An 18,678-nucleotide genomic window follows, 5' to 3' on the forward strand; every position below is an offset into this window, starting at 1 on the left:
TTCTTTCTTTCTTTCTTTCTTTCTTTCTTTCTTTCTTTCTTTCTTTCTCTCTATTTCTCTCTTCCTTCCTTCCTTTTTTCCTATGGCACATTTCCCTCATTTCCCTCATTCATGATCTTTTGAAGGTCACTAATAGGAGATTGATCATCATATTTGCAATTTTTTTGTGAAGTAATGAAGGTTGTAGTTCATGGGGTCATATGACTTGAATTAATCAAGGGCTGCTAGGTGTTTTTTTGCTATCTTTTTGCTTGACAGTGTGGCACACTGAATAAAGAATTGACCATGTTACCAGAAGACCCCATCATTTAAGTCCCATCCTTGACCCTAGTTCTGTGCTCTAGGTAACTTTCTAGGTTGCAGAGAAGTTGCTGATCTGCATTGACAGAGGGTATTTCCTTGCTCCTGGGCATTCCCTGTATGAAAAAAAAATATAGTCTAGTTCCCTTTGAATCATTCCCTTTTATTTTTAAAAATTGACCATAAAACATCTGAAATACTTGAAGGGGTTTTGCCTATAATCGATGTCTTCTAGACCTTTTATCTTCTCTTCCAGGAAAGAGCTGAGCCTGCATCTTGTGGGCATTTAGTGCTTAATTGCCTCAGGAAAAAACAAAACAAAAACAAAAAACCACCACAGAACAGCACAGCATTTGCTAGTCACTAGAATCATTCACTTACACTCGATACCTGTTAAAGCAGAGATCATTAGTGATCCCACTGCTGTTTCCAGACAGCAAACTGCCTGATTGCTGCACCTGTGCATGGTGCCTGGGAATCTATCAATAGAGTCTTTCCACCTTATTTGGCACAAGTGCTAATCAGTATTTTAGCAGACTCTTGGCAAGCTCCCAATAAAAATGCAGTTTACAACTGTTTAAGAGATATTCCTTGCTGAAAGAATTCTAAACTCCCAGTCTCTTCTTCCTCTGTCTTTTTTCTTCCTTAGCACCAGTTGAATGTATCTTTTCATTGCTGATATTTTATCACTCTATTCCTTACAATTCTGAATACAGAAGGTACTTAATTGCTTAATTAAATTCAGGGAAGAATATTTCTAGGGATAATCTGTAACTTATGGTGTCATTTTTTGGGCTATTGCTGTTTCTAAAAAGGCAGGCTTCTACTGCACATTGGTTGCTCAGAGAGTTGCTTTTTCCAGGTTCATAATTTTAGTACATATTTCCTTTCTTTTCTTACTAGGCTAAAAATATGGCCATTAGAGAACAAAATCAGAAAAATGCTGCATATAATCTTGGAGTTGCTGAAGCTATTAGAAGCCACAAGATTGAGAAACCTGAGTATTATGTAAGTATTTCTTCTCTTCCACTTCCTCCTCTTTTCTCCTTTTTACTTCCTATCCCTTTCCTGCTCTTCCTCCTTTCTCCTTTCTCCCCTCTTTCTCTTTTTCCTCTTTCCCTTTTAATTTATCCTTTTCTTTCCCCCATTTCATTTTCTACCAATTTCTCACAGATCTGAGTTCAAGTCATATTTCCCAATATGTGACTGTGGGTAAGTCACTCTCTTAACCTTAGTTTCTTTATCTGAAAAATGAGGATAATAATTCCTGCAGTATGTAACTTTCTGGATTGTTATGTGTATGTTATAAATATCAAATGATGCCATTTTCTTCTCATCATCTTTATATTTCTGGCTACAGCTTTTGTTGTTGTTGTTTCTGAAGGCCAGGGATGCCATTATTTAATGTTAATGTATTTGGGTGTCAGCTAGTCAGTCCTTCCTTTTAGGTTCCTATATTTGAATGCCATAATGTTTTTTCAGGATAAGATTTTGCCTTGGGCAATCTGCAGGAATAAATGGACTGTCATGTTAAGGTCTGCTAATCCCTTTTACTATTTATTGATATCTGATGCAACACTTTCTTTGTGATGAGGGTTGGACACTTTAATGGTGAACATTTGGGGACAGTGTAACTTTTCTTAATACAACTTCATGGTATGGTTTCTACCTTGGAATTGAAACACACAGTGGACTCAAAATTGGTTGCTTGGGGGCAGATTCAAGAATTTATTGTTAGCCAGACAGCTTCTTGAGATTCTTATAGAGAGAGAATTTCCTTTTATCTTTTTTTTAAACCCTTAACTTCTGTGTATTGGCTCCTAGGTGGAAGAGTGGTAAAGGTGGACAATGGGGGTCAAGTGACTTGCCCAGGGTCACACAGCTGAGAAGTGTCTGAGGCTGGATTTGAACCTAGGACCTCCTGTCTCTAGGCCTGGCTCTCAATCCACTGAGCTACCCAGCTGCCCCCTTCCTTTTATCTTGAAGAAAATAAGAAAAAGGTTCTTGGATAGAAGAATGTTCTTTTTCTGATGGTTTTTAAGACCAGGACATATATTGTAAGAAAGTTAATCCTGGTCAATTCTGAGCCAAACTCACTGTCCATTTTTATTGCCCATGTTAGAAAAATTTGCTGATGTCCTGATTCACTCACATAATAGCATAATGGAGAGGAGTTTGAGTTTAAAGCCAAAAAACCTGTTATTTACTTCCTTTGGGACCTTGGACAAATTACTTTGCCCCTCTATGCTTCAATCTCCTTACTCATAAAGTAAGAGTAAAATTATATCTATGATTCTATGGACTTAAAACATATAATGATCTCAAGAGAGTATTGAAAGCAGTGATATCAAAGCACAGTGATATCAGACCTTGGGTAAGAATCTGAATATCACAAAAGGAATCAACAGCATGGTAAAAATTTTACTACTTATACCCCAGAGTTCAGGCATATGTCTCAATAATTTGGGGGACTTTTTTAGTTGGTTTTCTGCAGGATTACACTGAAGATTATGATGAAATATTCCATAAGTGGTTCTTTTTTTGTCCCTATTTATTTTTCTCTATATATCTATTAACTCTAATTTTTCTAAGTTTTCATTTATCTCTCATCTCTTTCTTATTTATTTTTTGGTTTGAATTATCTAGATCCAATAGGGGAAGGTTCAGATCTCTTACTAGTATAGTTTTATTATCTATTTCCTACTTGAGCTCTGCCAGTTTCGCCTTTAGAAATTTAGATGTTGTACCATTTGGTGCATACATGTTGAGTACTGTTATTTCTTCATTGTTTATACTGCCTTTTATCAGGATGTAATTACCTTCCCTATTTATTTTAATTATATCTATTTTTATTTTGGCTTTGTCAGAAATCATGATTACAACTCCCGCCTTCTTTTTTCAGTTGAAGCCCAATAGATTTTGCTCCAGCCTTTTATTTTTACTCTATGTATGTCTGCCTGTCTCATGTGTGTTTCTTGTAGACAACATATTTTGGTTTCTAATCCACTCTGCTATTTGCTTCCATTTTATGGGTGAGTTCATCCTATTCGCATTCAGAGTTATAATTATCAACTATGTATTCCCAGACATTTTGATTCCCTCTCCTTGTCCTGCCCTTTCTTCTTTCACTATTTCTGTCTATACCAGTGTTTTGTTTTTAATCAGTTTCCCTAATCCCCTCCTTTATTGTATCCCCTCCTTTACTGTACTTCCCTTTCTCTCCTCTCCCTTCTTATTCCCCTCTTATTGTTCTGTAAGGTCTTTTAAAGCTACTCCCTCCCTAGTATTGCTTCCCTCCCCACCAGTCCATTTGTTACCCTTCTACTTTTCTATAGGGCATGAATCAATTCTCTGTCCCAATGGATCTGATTATTCTTCCCTCTTTAAGCTAATTTCAATGCACTTAAGAATTAAGTAATTCCTTTCTCCAACCTCTTTATCCTTCCAATGAATGGGTCTTCTCTCCTGTTTGCCCCACGTCCTTCTTTATGGAATATAAATTTACTCCATTTTGTCTGTTTTCCCATTTCTCTTAATATTATCTTCTTTTTTTAACCTCTAGTTTTTTTTATGTGTGTGTGTGTGTGTGTGTGTGTGTGTGTGTGTGTGTGTGTATACACATATATCTTGACATTTCATCCTATACAGTTTGTCCCTGTTCCCTCTAAGTATACTTCTTCTAGCTACTCTGTTGATAATAACAATTTTTAAGAGTTACCAATATCTTCTTTTCTTATAGGGATATAAGTCAATTGAACTTATTGGGTCCCTTAAAGAAAAGGTTTTTTTCCCCCTATGCTCTCTTAATCACCTTATAGTGGTTCTCTTGAGTTCTGTGTTTGGGCAGCAAACGCTCTGTTTCAGTCCAGTTTTTTCTTTATGAATGTCTGGAAGTCTTCAATTTTATTGAATGACCATGCTTTCCCCTGCAAGAATATAGTCAGTTTTGCTGGACAGTTAATTCTTTCCTGTAGACCCAGCTCTCTTGCTTTCTGGAATATTATATTCAATGCCTTCTGGTCCTTCAATATAGATGCAGCCAGATCCTGTGTTATCCTCACTATGGTTCCCTGTTATCTGAATGACTTCTTAGCAGCTTGTAATATTTTTTCCTTGGTTTGGTAGTTTTTGAATTTGGCTATTATATTACTGGAAGTTGTCAGTTGTGGATTAAATGTAGGAGGTGATCTATGGATTCTTTCAATTTCTACTTTCCCCACTTGTTTGATAATGTCAGGACAATTTTCTTGTATAATTTCATGTAGGATGATGTCCAACCTTTTTCTTTTGTCATGATGTTCCAGTAGACCAATAATTCTTAAATTATCTCTTTGAGATCTGTTTTCCAGATCTATGGTTTTGTCAATGAGGTGTTTCATATTTTCCTCAAAATTTTCATTTTTTTAAATTTTGTTTTATATATTATTGTTGCCTTGCGAAGTCATTTGCTTCTAGTTGTTGAATTCTAATTTTTAAAGGCTGAATTTCAGCCCTGGATTTTTGGTCATCCTCCTTCTGGTCTACTTTTCTTTGTAGATCATCTTTCACCTTCTTTGCTTCATTTTTCAGCTGTTCAATTTGGGCTTTTAAGACATTATTTTCTTGTTTTAGATCAGATCATGTATTTCCTTTCCCCAATTGTCTTCAGCCTCTGTTGATTGTTTTCTGAGTTCTTGAGTTATTTGAATTTTGAGTTCTTGAGTTAATTGAATTTTGAGTTTTTGAGTTAATTGAATTTTAAGTTCTTCCAAAGCCTGTGTCCATTTCACTGAATTTTCTATGTTTTTTTTCTTGGTGTTTCTTTATCTTCTTCTGATCCATTTGCTCTTTGTACAATTTCTGGATAGAAGCTGTCAATTGTGTTTTCTTTTTTCTTTTTCTGTTGTTTACTCATATTTTTTCCTTCTTTCTTCCCTGTAATTGTCTGTAATCTTGGCCCTCTGATCATTGTGGGTTTGGGCTATTCAGTCCTGGGAGGGCTTCTTCTCTGTTTTGTTGATTAATTAGGTTAGTGGGACCTGAGGCCAGCTTTTTTCCCCATGTGGTGGTAAAAGCTAAAGAAGTGAATTTTGGCTACTTTCATTGTAGTCTGTGGGGGAGGGTTGTTGGAGTTTCCCTGCCCTCTGAAGAGGTCTTGTCTGCTGTATTGATAGGATTAAGCCAGGTGGGGTTGATCTGTAGAGCTGGAAGTGTCCTGAGGTCAAAACCTTGAGAGAAGGGGGTGGGGCAGTATGTTCACCCTCTCTAGTTTTCTCCCTAAGGAGCCTCCTTGCTGTCCATGATCAGAGCCTTGAGTTTGGCACAGCTGTGTCAGTGAGACATTCCCTTGGACTAAGTGCCCCAGCCCACCCAGAGATTCCTGGATCTGCTGGAGACAGCACATTAGGTGGAGGAAGGGATCTGGGATCTTCCTTCTTTCTTTCCCCTCCCACTGGACAGTTCCAAGAATTCAGGCTTTTTTCCTCCTTTTTTTCCATGTACCTTTTAAGTTGGGTTCAGCTGGAGGATCCCCCAGCTCTGTACTGTTGTCAGATTTGGTTTTCTGTTTCCTTGGAGCCCTTTCTCTTTGATTGGTGGTGAAGGGCTTTACAGAGGTCTGGAGCCTTGCTGCTTCTATGCTGCTGTTTTCCCAGAATTCCTAGATATGAAGATAAATAATTGTCCCTGACCTCAAGAGATTTACATTTTACTGGATGATTAAGTAATATTTTCCCCATTTTACAGAGGTGGCTCCTGTGCAAGGGTAGAAGTGTACCAGGGTCCTTGGAAGAGATGATAAGAACAACAACTTTGTTTCACAACCCTTTGATTATTAATATTAAGGAAATGGAGAGTATCTGTCCATCATCATGGAGAATATTCAATGCAGGTTCCATTATTGAAGTATGACTTCTTTTAGATGATGAAATCCTTCATTTTCTGCTGTTGTGGATGACATTATACTGATGTCATCACACCCTGGAGTATTGTAGAAACTCCTAACAAGATCCACAATCAAAGGAGATTGCCTTACCTAGTCATATGGAAAAAAACCAACCAATAGATGAACAATGCCTACCTTTCCAGATCTAGGATATATAATTGATCTGTAGTACAATATACAATATACAGAGGTAGAATGCTAGTGGATAGAGAGCTGTTCTTGAAGTTAGAAAGATCAGAATTCAAGTCCTGCCTCTGATACATTCATTGCCTGTGTGACCTTGTCCAAATCACTGAATCTTTTAGTGCTTCAAGCAACTCTATAAGACAATAAATTGAAGAGAATAAGAAGTTCCTCTCTAGAAGCTCCTCATACCAATAAGATCACAGTCCAGATCCTTTTCTTGTCCTATTCAGGTAGATGGACAAACTCTAGGGTTTATTCATCAGCAAGCATATTTATCTTTGACAGATAGTAGAATGGACTGGATTAAAAATTGATCAGAAAGAGAAAAATGGTTTAGATTGATTTGGGGAAATTAGACAGTACTTTACTGACCTCATATATCTCCCCTCAAACAAATGTGCATTTTTTTTCTTTTTATATGGCATTTTCTTTCTTCAGTTACATGTGAAAACAATTTTTTACATGCTTTGAAAAAATTTTTGAGTTTCAAATTATGTTCCCTTTCCCCAATTATTATATTAGTAAGGCAAACAATTTGATATATGTTATACATGTTCAGTCATGCAAAAAATATTTTGATATTAGTCATGCTGTGAAAGAAAATAGACAAAAATCCCATAAGAAAAATGAAGTAAAAACAAAGTATGCTTTGATCTGCATTCAGTCTCCATCAGTTCTTTCTCTGGAGGTAAATAGCATTTTTCATAAGTTCTTTGAACTTGTCTTGGATCATTGTATTGCTGAGAATACCTAAATCATTCCCAGTTGATCATTGTACAGCATTATTGTTACTGTGTTCACTGTTCTCCTGGTTCTGCTCACTTCGCTTTGCATCAGGTTATGCAAGACTTCTCAGGCATTTATGAAAATATCCTTCTAATCATTTCCTATAGCATAGCAATATTCTATTACAATCACATGCCACTTGTTCAGCAGTTCCCTAAATGATGTACATACTCTCTATTTCCAATTCTTTGCCACCATAAAAAGAGCTTCTACAAATATTTCTATACATATAGGTCCTTTTCCTTTTTTTGGGGGGGGTCCTTTGGGATACAAACTTAATAGTAGTATTACTGGATCAAAGAGAAAATATAATGCTTATATTTTTAATACCAGTATTCTTCTAGCAATATTGCATAGTTGCAAGCTGAAGACTATCATAGTATCCAAAGAATTTAAGTTGAGAATCACTTGAAAGAAAATGAAGAGGAAAACACAAAGTAGATGTGAAGGATTACAAAGAAGTACACAGAAAAAGATCCTGTCAGAGAAATGTATGATTTTAAAAAGTCGCCTAATCCCATCACAAGGGTGGGAGATGACAGCCCACATGCTTCATTGATATTCATTCATACAGTGTAAGGAAATCTTGAGGAAGTCTTCCAGCATATTGGGTGGAACCCCTGTAGCTGATTTATGGGAGGACACAGTTTATTCATTCCTACAGCATCTTGGTCTTTACCAAAGTCAATATTGTATCTTCTGTTTGTCCTGAGAGTAGGATTTAGTATGGAGCCCCAGTTGACCCAGGGATATTGTTAAGGGCTGGAGGGAAACTTCCCCAGTCCTAGACTTGTTGAGCCACCAATAAGTTAGTTTCTTGGAGTAAAAGTTGACTCCTGAGATAGTCTATCTCCAGACTCCCATTTAACATAGCTTTCCTATTTTCAGTGGTAGGATTAGGAGGAGATTGGAGGAGAAAGGAGCAGTAGATAACGGCTCTAGCATGAGACTCCTCAATTTAGTTCATCATTTTCGTGGAAGATAACAAGGAAACTATTTGAAAAAAGAAATTCTTTATTGGGAAGGCTCATTCAAGAGGAAGAACTTAATTGTAATATATTTATTTGCAAAATGGCTTAAGTACTATTTTATACTTCTGTTGCAGAAATTGATGCTCTCTGCTAATTATTTTTCACATGCATAGTCAATGCCATTTCTGACAATGAGTTTGCATTTATCTCGGTTAAATTTAAGGAATCTGTGGATAGGATTTTAAAAAATCAATTAGCTGACAGCATTGTAACTCATTGCCTTCAAGGAAATGGTTAGGCTGAAAATGTGGTGCAGCTAGAAAATGATGTCCTGGAGTGGGATTGTTAGAAGACATTAGGCAGCAAGTCTCATCATGTTTTTAATTGCTTAACAAGCGTAACAGCAGGTGTTAGTTCTGCTAAATTACTAATGGAATGATTTTATTAGTTTTAGCCCAGTGCTTGGCATACTGTAATCAATTACTAAATATTTGTTCATTCATTCATTCAAGATGCGCCTCAGTCATTTGCTCATATGAGCCAAGGATATATGACTAGCTCCATTTCACAGGTCCATAGGATTTATAGCTCTAAGGAACCATTGGGATCATTTGATCCTATCCTTTAATTTTAAAAATAAAGAATTAAGGCTTAGAAATTTTAGATGACAGTGAAAGGATAATTGTTAAAATAGCAAAGGGTAGGATTTGTAAATAGCAGAGGCAGGATTTGAATTCAGGCCTCTCCCAACTACATATCTAAAGGGTTTTGCCATTCCTGTATTGACTAGCTTAGCTAAGGATTCATAAGAAAAAAACCAGAATATATTCTAGACATTGTTCTCTTTGTATGCACTCTCTGTTAATCTTTATTGCAGTGTGCCAGAAACTATGATGCTTGTTCAAGGTGCTTAATCCATAGTAAACTGGGTTTTGTGTTTTGAACTGGAGGTGGAGAGGTATATAGTTGAAGTATTAAAATTGTTTGCAAGCCATCAAAATGAGTTATCCACCTGTAAATGATGGCTTTTAAGGGAACTTCAGGAGAATCACCGGCCTTTAACAATCTGCCCTTTTACTGTGCCCTCTGGTCCACCAGACCTTACTATCTGCTTCTTATTGTAATCCCTAGAACCTTGGGTACTACTTATCTTTTCTACCACTGTAGCCTAAAGACTACTGGGCTTTTCCATTCATTTCCAGTTGAATTTTCTCTTTCATAGGTGTTTTCTCCCCCAATTAGTATATGAGCCCTTTGAGAGTAGGGATTGTTTCATTTCCCCTTTGGCACCCCCAGTGCTTGGTACGTGGTGCGTTTTTAAAAAATCACTTTCATTTTAAGTTCTAAATTCCCTCTCACCTCACTCCCTTTTTCTCTCCCCACAACTGAGAAATTTAAAAAAAAAAACAATCCCTATAGGAAATGTATATAGTAGAGTGGAACAAATTCCTGCTTTAGTCATGTAAAGAAAAATGTATCTCAGTTTGCTCTCTGACATTTCTCTATTAGGTGGTGGGGAACATATTATGTCATGACTTCTTTGGAATTATGATTGGTCATTGTGTTGATTTCAAAATCTTTCAGAGCTGTTTGCCTTTAACAGTGTTGTCGAGACATATGGCTATCAATAGCCTGGATTTCTTCTGAAAGTGTTCTATTCAAGTGGCCATTTATCACTTGAGAAATAGCTGTGCATTCTTATAAATTTTAATCAGTGATCAATAAAAATGAACCTATATAAATTGTTCCCATCTAGCTCATTTCACTCAGCATAAGTTCATACAATTCTTCCCAGATTTCTCTGAAAGTATTCCCTTCATTATTGCTTATAGAAAAATAACATTCTATTCTTATATACCATACTTGTTCAATCATTCCTCAATTTGTGGCTGCCTTCACCCCCAATGCTACTTAATTTCTAATTCTTTGCCACCAAAAAGTAGTTGCTGTAAATAATTTTGTACATGTGGGATCCTTTTCTCTTTCTTGCTCTATGGTATGATTAGGTCTAAGGGACATTGCTATTTAATAGCTTTTGGGGCATAGCTTTCCAGAATGGCTGAAACAGTTCTTCCATTGATATTGATAGTGCATTAATAATTTCTTCCCCATAGTCTCTCCAGTATTGACATTTTCCATTTTTATTAACTTTGTCAATCTGATAGTGGTGGGGAACCTCAGAGTTGTTTTAATTTGCATTTCTCTAATTACTTATGACAGAGCATTTTTCATATGGCTATTGATAGCTTGGATCTCTTCTAAAAATGATCTATTCATATAATTTGGCCATTTATTAATTGAAAATAGCTCTTATTCTTATAAATTTTAATCACTTCCCTAGATATCTTAGAAATGAGACTTTCTTTTTAAAGAAACATGTTTGCAAAGATTTTTCTTCTCATTTACCTGCTTCTCTTAATTTGAACTGCCTTGGTTTTATTTTATTTGTGCAATAATTTTAACTTTATGTCATCAAAATTGTCCATTTTAACTTCTGTGATCCTTTCTCTTGTTTGGTCATGAACTCTCTTCCTCAATTCAAAGATCTGCCATCTAATTTCCTCCTCGTTCCTCCAGTTTGACTGGATCTTATGTATTTTTTTCTCCTAGTAGATTTTCAATATGCCTCTTCTCTAGTAAGGTGAGAAAACTATCCATTCTCTAATTTTTAGTGTTTGTTTCTTCCTCTGTATACCTGTTCCTATATTTTCTGCCCAACTCATCTCTTTCCCTTAATCTCTCCACTATTTACTTCTCTTTTGGCTGTTTAAATTCTACACATACTTTAAGTTTCATTTTATGTCATATCTTATGAAGTTTTAGGCAAATTCCTTCCACTCTGTCTGCTTCATCAACTGTTGTAAAATAAGGGGCTAGTAGTCCCTTTATAAAGCAGCTAAATAGCACAATGGAGAGAGTGGTAGACCTGGAGTCAGGAAGACTTATCTTCTTGAGTTTGAATCTGGCCTTAGACATTTAATAGCCATATGACCCTGGGCAAGTCATTTATCCCTATTTGCCTCAGTTTCATCATCTGTAAAGGGAAGTGGAGAAAGAAATGGTGAACCACTCTGCCAAGAAAACCCCAAATAGAGTCATGAAGAGTTGAACGTAACTGAAACAAACAATGGTCTCTTTAAGTTCAGTTTGGAGAGTCAGAGTTTAAGATGGGCATGAATGAAGGTGGAGATCATCCATGGGAGGGCATCTATAATGGGAATAGGTTCGAGACCAAGCTATATAAAGATCAGCTAAAGGAACTAGAGGTAATTAGACTGGAGAAGAGAAGACCTGGGAGGACTTGATACCTGTCTTCAAGTATCTGAATGGCAGTCACATGGAAGAAGAATCAGTATTGTTCTTCTGGGCTCCAGAGAACAGGACAAAGAACAATGATTTGCAAAGAGGCAAACTTAGAGTTTATGTCAGGAAACACCTTCTAATAATTAGAGTTGTTTAAAGAAGGAATGGACTGACTCAAGAGAGTTTTCTCTTCACTGGAAGGCTTCAGTCCAAGACTCGATACCTTCCTGGAGTGTATGATAAAGAAGGGGTCCTTTTTGGAAGTGTGGGATGGACTAGATGGCCACTTGGATTCTCTGATTCTCTCCAACTAGGAAGTTGGGTGATTCTTTAATTCTTTCATTCTGGTGTTATAACTCTTAATATCTCTTGTAGCTCTCAATCTTGTGGTCTCATGAATCATTCCTTGCTGATCTCTTTTTTTCTGAACTACTTTCTACTGTACTTAATAATTTAGTACTTATTGTTTTCTTATTATTTCATATTTGCATGTCTTGTTTTTTACAACAGGAATATGGGCACTTGGAGGTGGGGGACCATTTCTTTTGTCATTCTATAGCAGCCAATAATGAGCTTACTGCCCACTGGGTGCTCAACTGATTGACTGAAGACTTTTGAATCTTCATCTATGATGCTTTTAGCATAAATGAAATGCTTCTTCATTCCAGAGATCCTTTATTTTTGACAAACGACCACATAGTCCAGAAATAAATTCTGCTAAGCAGGAGGAGTATTCCCAAGGTCTACTGAAACAAATGGAGAGCAGACGAGAAAAGGAAATGAAGCAGAAACAGAATGCTGAGCTAATGGACCGCCTAGAACAAGTGCAGCTCACAGAAGAGTAAGTCTGGTTTACTATTCTTTGAACAGTGGAAAGTGAGTTTATAGTGTTAATGGTCCCCACTGGGATGTGACCCTGTGCTAATATTCTCATTATCACTCAGTTTACTACTCAGCTCTAATAACTAGTTTCAGCAGAAGCCATTTCACAGAAGAAGTCTCAATGTAGACATTATTTTTATTATTCTTATTCTCATTAGCACAGTCACTATTTAGTCTTTCTGTAAACACCTGCCATTTTAAAGTGCTTTGGGTTCCCTAGATGTAGCTAGGTTGTATGGTTATGCAGTGAGTTGGCTTTTTCCCCTTTTAGGCACAAATGGTTAGAGGAGATGTAAACAGAGTAGATGTGCTATGGTCAAACTCTGCAGGGCACATATTATATTGACTTAGCAAAACACAGTTTTACATTATATTATTATATTTTTACTTTGTTAAACATTTCCCAATTACATTTTAATCTGTTTCCTACACAGAAGTTTTGATGAATGAGTTTGACACCTCTGCTACATCATCAAATAGCATTCCCTTTTTCGTTTATTTCCTTCAGCAATTTTTTTCTTACATAACTGATATGTGTCTTCTTCCACATGACAAACCTAGAAACATATATTGCATGATAGCATATGTATAACCTAAATCCTATTGCCTGCCATCTGAGGGAGGAGGAAGGGGAGGAAGGAAGGGAGAGAATATGGATCACATCATCTCAGAAAATGACTATTAAAAATCATATCTACAGGTAATTGAATAAAATATTAAAAAAGGCATTTAAATTACTGTTAAAAAAAGGCATGACTATGTCTTATTTAAGAACAATTCTCCCTATATTAAGGGATGGACACAACCAGAGTTCTCAAATATCTGAAGACATCAATTGAATTAAAAAAAGTATATGTCTAGGAAATAAATATGCATACTATATGTTAGTATAATGCATCCAAAAGGCTGCATATAAATTGGATCATCTTTAAAAATGAAGTTCTTCATTTAAAAAATATTGATGATCCTTTTGTTAAGTGAATAGTCAATCACACTGTTTTTAAGTATAGATGTTTATGTCAAGTTTGTGTAAAGTGGGACAAACTTTGATTATAAACATTCACTATATTATATTTTTAGTTTCATTTTGTTTTTTATTTTTAATTAATTAATTGATTTTTATTTTATTATTTTAAAAAATATTATCTCCCAGTAGACAGCAAGCAATTCTTCTCTTTTTCTTGCTTTGTACAATGCATAGCATAACCTTTTAAAGAAAATTTTAATTTATTATTTTTTTCACTTTTAAACTCTTCTTTCTTCCACTTGAAAAGATAAATACCATAACTGGGCCTCATTCATATAGGTGCTTAATTTTTCTTTGAATTCTCAGCATCCAGTTGCTTGTACATCGTAGGTGCTCAATAAATGCTTATTGATTGATTGATTGATTGATTGATGATGAGTTGTATTTCTTGTCCTTTTTCTGCCTTTCCTCCTTGTCTCTTAGCCTAGCTGCTCAGCGATCAAAGTACTTAAAAGATAGGATGGAAGAAGCACAATATTACAAGAGGGCCTTGGATGTACAGGTAGGAACCTAACTCTTAAAGCAGGGGTCGGCAACCTTTTTGGCCGTGAGAGCCATAAATGCCACATTTTTAAAAATGTAATTTCGTGAGAGCCGTACAGTGCTCACAGTGCTGCTCCTGTCACAGCACCTGGAAAAAAAAATTGACTTTATGGCTCCTGCAGAAAGAGCCATATCTGGCCCTCAAAAGAGCCAGATATGGCTCGAGAGCCATACATTGCTGACCCCTGTCTTAGAGGATCACACTGTGTGCTCTGTGCAATCTTGTCTTATCCAATCTGAGGATTGGATTCCTGGGAAATCTCTCCCCATTCTCCTTCTATCTGTATTATTGTTTTAGATAAAAAACAGGCCACCTCCACTGCCCATGTATGAGCCAGATTCATCAGAGCCCATCTTTGGGAAGATGGACATGAGCAACCAGCTTATGTTGGAGAGGAAGCAGCGGGAGCAAAAGTACATGAAGCACCAGATGCAGTCGGTCGCAGACCACAAGAGAACAGCAATCCTACGCCAGCTGGTGGATCAAAGGCGGGATGTAGAGATGTTACAGAAGACCCAGAGAGAGTAAGAACTTGGGAAACTGGGCTGAACAAATTCCCATAAACTGTATACAAACATACAAACAACACGTGCACACGCAGTACATGTGGAAAAGGCTTGGAACACTATGGTCCATACGCATGCCTCCCATGCCCCCACAGTTTGACATTCTTTCTCTGATAGTTATTACTGAGGGAGAGTGGAGGTAACCACTGCTATGCTAGCTTCAGAAGGCATAGGGATGTTCCTAGTTCCTTACTGTTGTCCTGTCTAATGTTACCAAAGAAAATCTCTCACCCTCTGTACTACCTTCAAGAGGAATGGCTATCATATGACTGTGAATTGCTAATCAAAAGTAGAGTGTGCTTTCTTGTGATGTAGTAAGCTCTCCATCATTGGAAGCTGTCATATAGAGGCTGGGGGTTAAGGGGGTGTTACTTGTTGGGGATATTGTAACAGGGACTTTCAGTCTTTCAGTTTAAGGTGAACTAGGCAGCCTCTAGGATCCCTTTCCATTCTTGAGATGTTGGAATTCTCTAAGCATTTAGCAATCATAAAGAGTGCTAAAGGTTCTATTTATTTTATTTTATTGAGATAATAAAAAGAACAAAGAATAAAAAGGCTTTGAGCAACCCAACACTGGTCCCCTGAAGTACTTATGTTTGGCTAATCCTCTTGGGGGATTTCCCTCCTGCTCTGTTGCCTCCCTCATGCCTGGAGAGCCTCTTAGGATTATTGTATTATTATAATATTTTAATCTACAGTCCCCTTAACATTTGTCTTTCATGTGGTTCTCAGATTTCAGTAATAACTATCTTGGGTCTCTTGGCTTTTGTGCTATAGAATCTGTCCGTGACGATGGACGATAGCGACAGTTGGATTTCAGAAACTCATTGTTATATGACCTTGAAACTACTGTAATGATGGTAAAAGTGTCTCCTAGAGGTGGCATGATTTGATTAACTAGAGCAACGGGGTGGTGGTTTTTCATGGAAGGGCAAAGTTGGCTTGAGAAGCATGAAATCAGGAATAAGTTGTTAGGATTCAGTAAAAGAAGGAACTCATGACACCAAAGGGTCCTTGGGAAGTGATATACCAGCACTGAAGTTGGAGTCAGGAGACTTGCTTTGGGTTCAAGTCCAAGCTTATTATTTATAAGCTGTATGATTTGTGGGGCTCAATTTCCTCCTCTGAGAAAGGAACAGGGTTCTCTTTAATTTCAGTCCTGTTTCCTTTTCTAATACATTGGGGCAAAGAACACTGAACTTGGTAACTAGGGAGCTGAAAAGTTTAGTTTAGACCAAGTCTTTGTCTTCAAAGTTCTTTGATTCTGGTCATTTAAGTTCAATGTAAAAAAAAATGAACTGTTTCTCTCTCTCTATGTTTCTTCTTTCTAATATTCTTACATACATATAGCTTGGGACTGGAAAAGGGATTAAAATCAGCTAATCCCATTCATTCATTTTGCAGGTATAGGAAAACCAAGGACCAATCCAATCTAATCCAATAAACATTAAGAGCCTACTATGTGCCAAGCATTGTGCTAAGCACTGTGGATACAATTGATATAAAGACAACTGCCTTCAAGGGGCTTTCTGATTTAATGAGGGGAGATAGCAAAAGGAGTCAGGAAAAGCTGCAGGGATGGGGGGTAGTGGGAAACTGGAATTTTCATCTATGAAAGTTTTTGCTGTTTAAGTTTTTAGCATAAATGAACTCCTCCTTCATTCTAGAAACCCTTCATTCTTGACAAATGACCACTAAATTCTGAGATTAATTCTGCTAAGTAAGAGGGGAGCATCTTGTTCCATGGAGCTGAAACTAGGAAAATAAGCAAGTGCCAAGTGGAATGAGCCAGAAAGTCTAATTTCTGCTCTCTATAAAGGAAAGCATTGGGAGGAGTTTGGTATTCTACCCTCTAGTCATCTAAGCCATACACAGGGAAGAGGAGGCTGAGGAAAGTAGTTTCAATCAAGGCTTGAATTAATAGCATAGTGATGAAATTAGAAGTGACCAGATATATGCAATAATTTGCCCATAGTCACATAGTTAGTAAGTAGTAGAAATGATCAGCTTATCCAATTCCTCTTTGAGCAGTAATCAATCACTCTACAAATACTTGTTAAGGGTCTACTTTGTACCAGTTACAATAGTAGGTATTGGACATAAAATGACAAAATGAAATAGTCCCTGCCCTCAAGGAGCTTTCAGTCTATTCAAGAAGATAAAATATACATATAGAATACATAAAAAATAAATATGCAAATGGCCTATTGGTATTAGAGTATTAGTAAGGTCCTCATCATGCCTCCATGCTAGTACTTTCCTTGTCCCCATCCCTTTTCTTGTCCCTATTGTGTGCTGTCTTCTCATAAGAGTGTAAGCACCTTGAGGGCAGGGACTGTTTTTCTTTTTGCTTGTGTTTGTATCTCCAGCACTTGGCACAGTGCCTGACACATAGCAGGGTTAATAAATACTGAGTATTGGGAAAGTTGGAGATTTGAGAGAAGAGAAAATTTAGAACAACCTTTATGGAGAGAAAAAGGATTATTTTGCTGCAGTGAAAATCCAGTTGAGATTAGATAACAAATTTATTAGTTGGCCCATTCAGCTCAGTTTTTCCCTCCTTTTCTGTTCATAAGTACATAAGAAAGAATAAAGGAGGTGGGCAGCAGAGGTCATCCAAGGCTGGGATTAGGAAGGGATGAATGATGGTATAGGACAGTGATGGGCAAACTACGGCCAGTAGGCCAGATGCGACCCCCTGAAATGTTCTATCCAACCACATGACATTATTCCTAATGTGACGAATACAATGAGTAGGATACAATACAATGAAACTTCGAAAGAGTTGCCTTAGAAACAGACTGACAGATGAGCATTTCCTTTCCTTTGGCCCCCTCTTTAAAAAGTTTGTCCATCACTGATAATAGGACAAGGGGTAAAAGATTATAGGGCATAGGAAAATGTGGAATGGAACTGGTTAACTATGGGGTTTAAAAGGATTATATAAGATTTAGAAGGGAAGAAAGGAACATGAAACCAGAGCAGAGTTAATAACCTGAGAAAGGTTAGGGGAAATATGGAGGTGATGATTAAGATGATAAGTTTAAGAGGGATGAGGCATAGGGAAAGATAAAATGAGAGGAGGTGATAAAATGTTTTTAGAGTTTTTGATGGTTAAATGGAACCCTTGTGGGTGCTAAAGAGATCTAAGGTGTGACCATCTCCATATGTAGCTGAGGGGTGGACTGGAAGAAATAGGTCATGGGATGAGCAGAGACTGAGCTGCTGGGAGGTTAAGGTGTTTAAGGGAACATCAACATGTATTTTGAAGAAGTCCCCTAACAAATGCATTGTTATTTTATATAAATATCCCTGAGAAATATGGTTCTCCAGTTTCTACTTGAAGACATTCTCTGCTGGAAAACTCACCCTCCTCTAAGGTAGTCTACTCCACTTTTGGACAGCTCTCCTTGTTAGGAAGTTTTTCCTTGTATTAAACCTAAATGGCCTCTTTACCTCTCACTGCTCCCAGTTTTGCCCCCTGGGTCCCAGAAGAACCAATTCAGTGTTGCTATCAACATTGAATTTCTTGCCATGGGGCCAACACTGGTTTTGGCACCTGATAATAAGAGCTCACATATCACCTTGTGTACAATTGTACAATTTTGTACAATAACCCAGTGAGTTAGATAGTCCAAATATTCTTTATATTATTTCTCTTTTCATAGCTGCAGGGACTGAGGCTCAAAGAGAAGTGACTCAGAGCAGTGCTTTTCCCACTATATCATGCTGTCTAGGAGAAAGGGGACCATTTTAATATTAAAAAGGAGCTCTGAATAAGGAGTGGGATCACAATCCTGCTGCTACCACTAATTAGTAGGGGACATATTGTGGTGTAGTAAAAAGACTGCTGCTATTACAGTACTGAGGACCTGGATTCAAATCTTCCCTCTGACACCCACATGGGTGATCTTGGGGAAGTCAGCCTCCCTAGGCTTCTGTTTCTTCAATTGTAAAATGAGGAGTTGGATTAGTTGGTCTCTGCAGTTGTTTCCAGCATTAGATCTATGATCCTGTGAGATTTTGAATGTGGCTTAGTCTCTCTGAGTTTCTGTTTCTTCTTTTGCCAAAGGAGTTGGATAAGATGATTGATCTAATAAAGATCCCACTAACTCTTCCATGCTATGATTCCAGGAAGGAAAGAGAAATGATATTCAAAATGCAGATGAATGAAACGGTTGCAAACATTT

The 18,678-nt window shown here is 37.1% G+C and overlaps 1 protein-coding gene across 1 annotated transcript in view; it reads left to right on the forward strand.

Annotated features, from left to right (window-relative positions):
* Positions 1–18,678, forward strand: part of CCDC81 (coiled-coil domain containing 81) — a 67,121-nt gene that overhangs the window by 42,325 nt on the left and 6,118 nt on the right. The window contains exons 10-13 of the mRNA XM_044666021.1: positions 1,204–1,308; positions 12,138–12,310; positions 13,802–13,880; positions 14,220–14,446. Of these exons, the coding sequence (XP_044521956.1) occupies positions 1,204–1,308; positions 12,138–12,310; positions 13,802–13,880; positions 14,220–14,446 (584 nt within the window). The remainder of the gene's footprint in view (positions 1–1,203; positions 1,309–12,137; positions 12,311–13,801; positions 13,881–14,219; positions 14,447–18,678) is intronic.

Source organism: Gracilinanus agilis, chromosome 3, assembly GCF_016433145.1.
Source record: "Gracilinanus agilis isolate LMUSP501 chromosome 3, AgileGrace, whole genome shotgun sequence".
Classification (NCBI taxonomy): Eukaryota; Metazoa; Chordata; class Mammalia; order Didelphimorphia; family Didelphidae; genus Gracilinanus; species Gracilinanus agilis.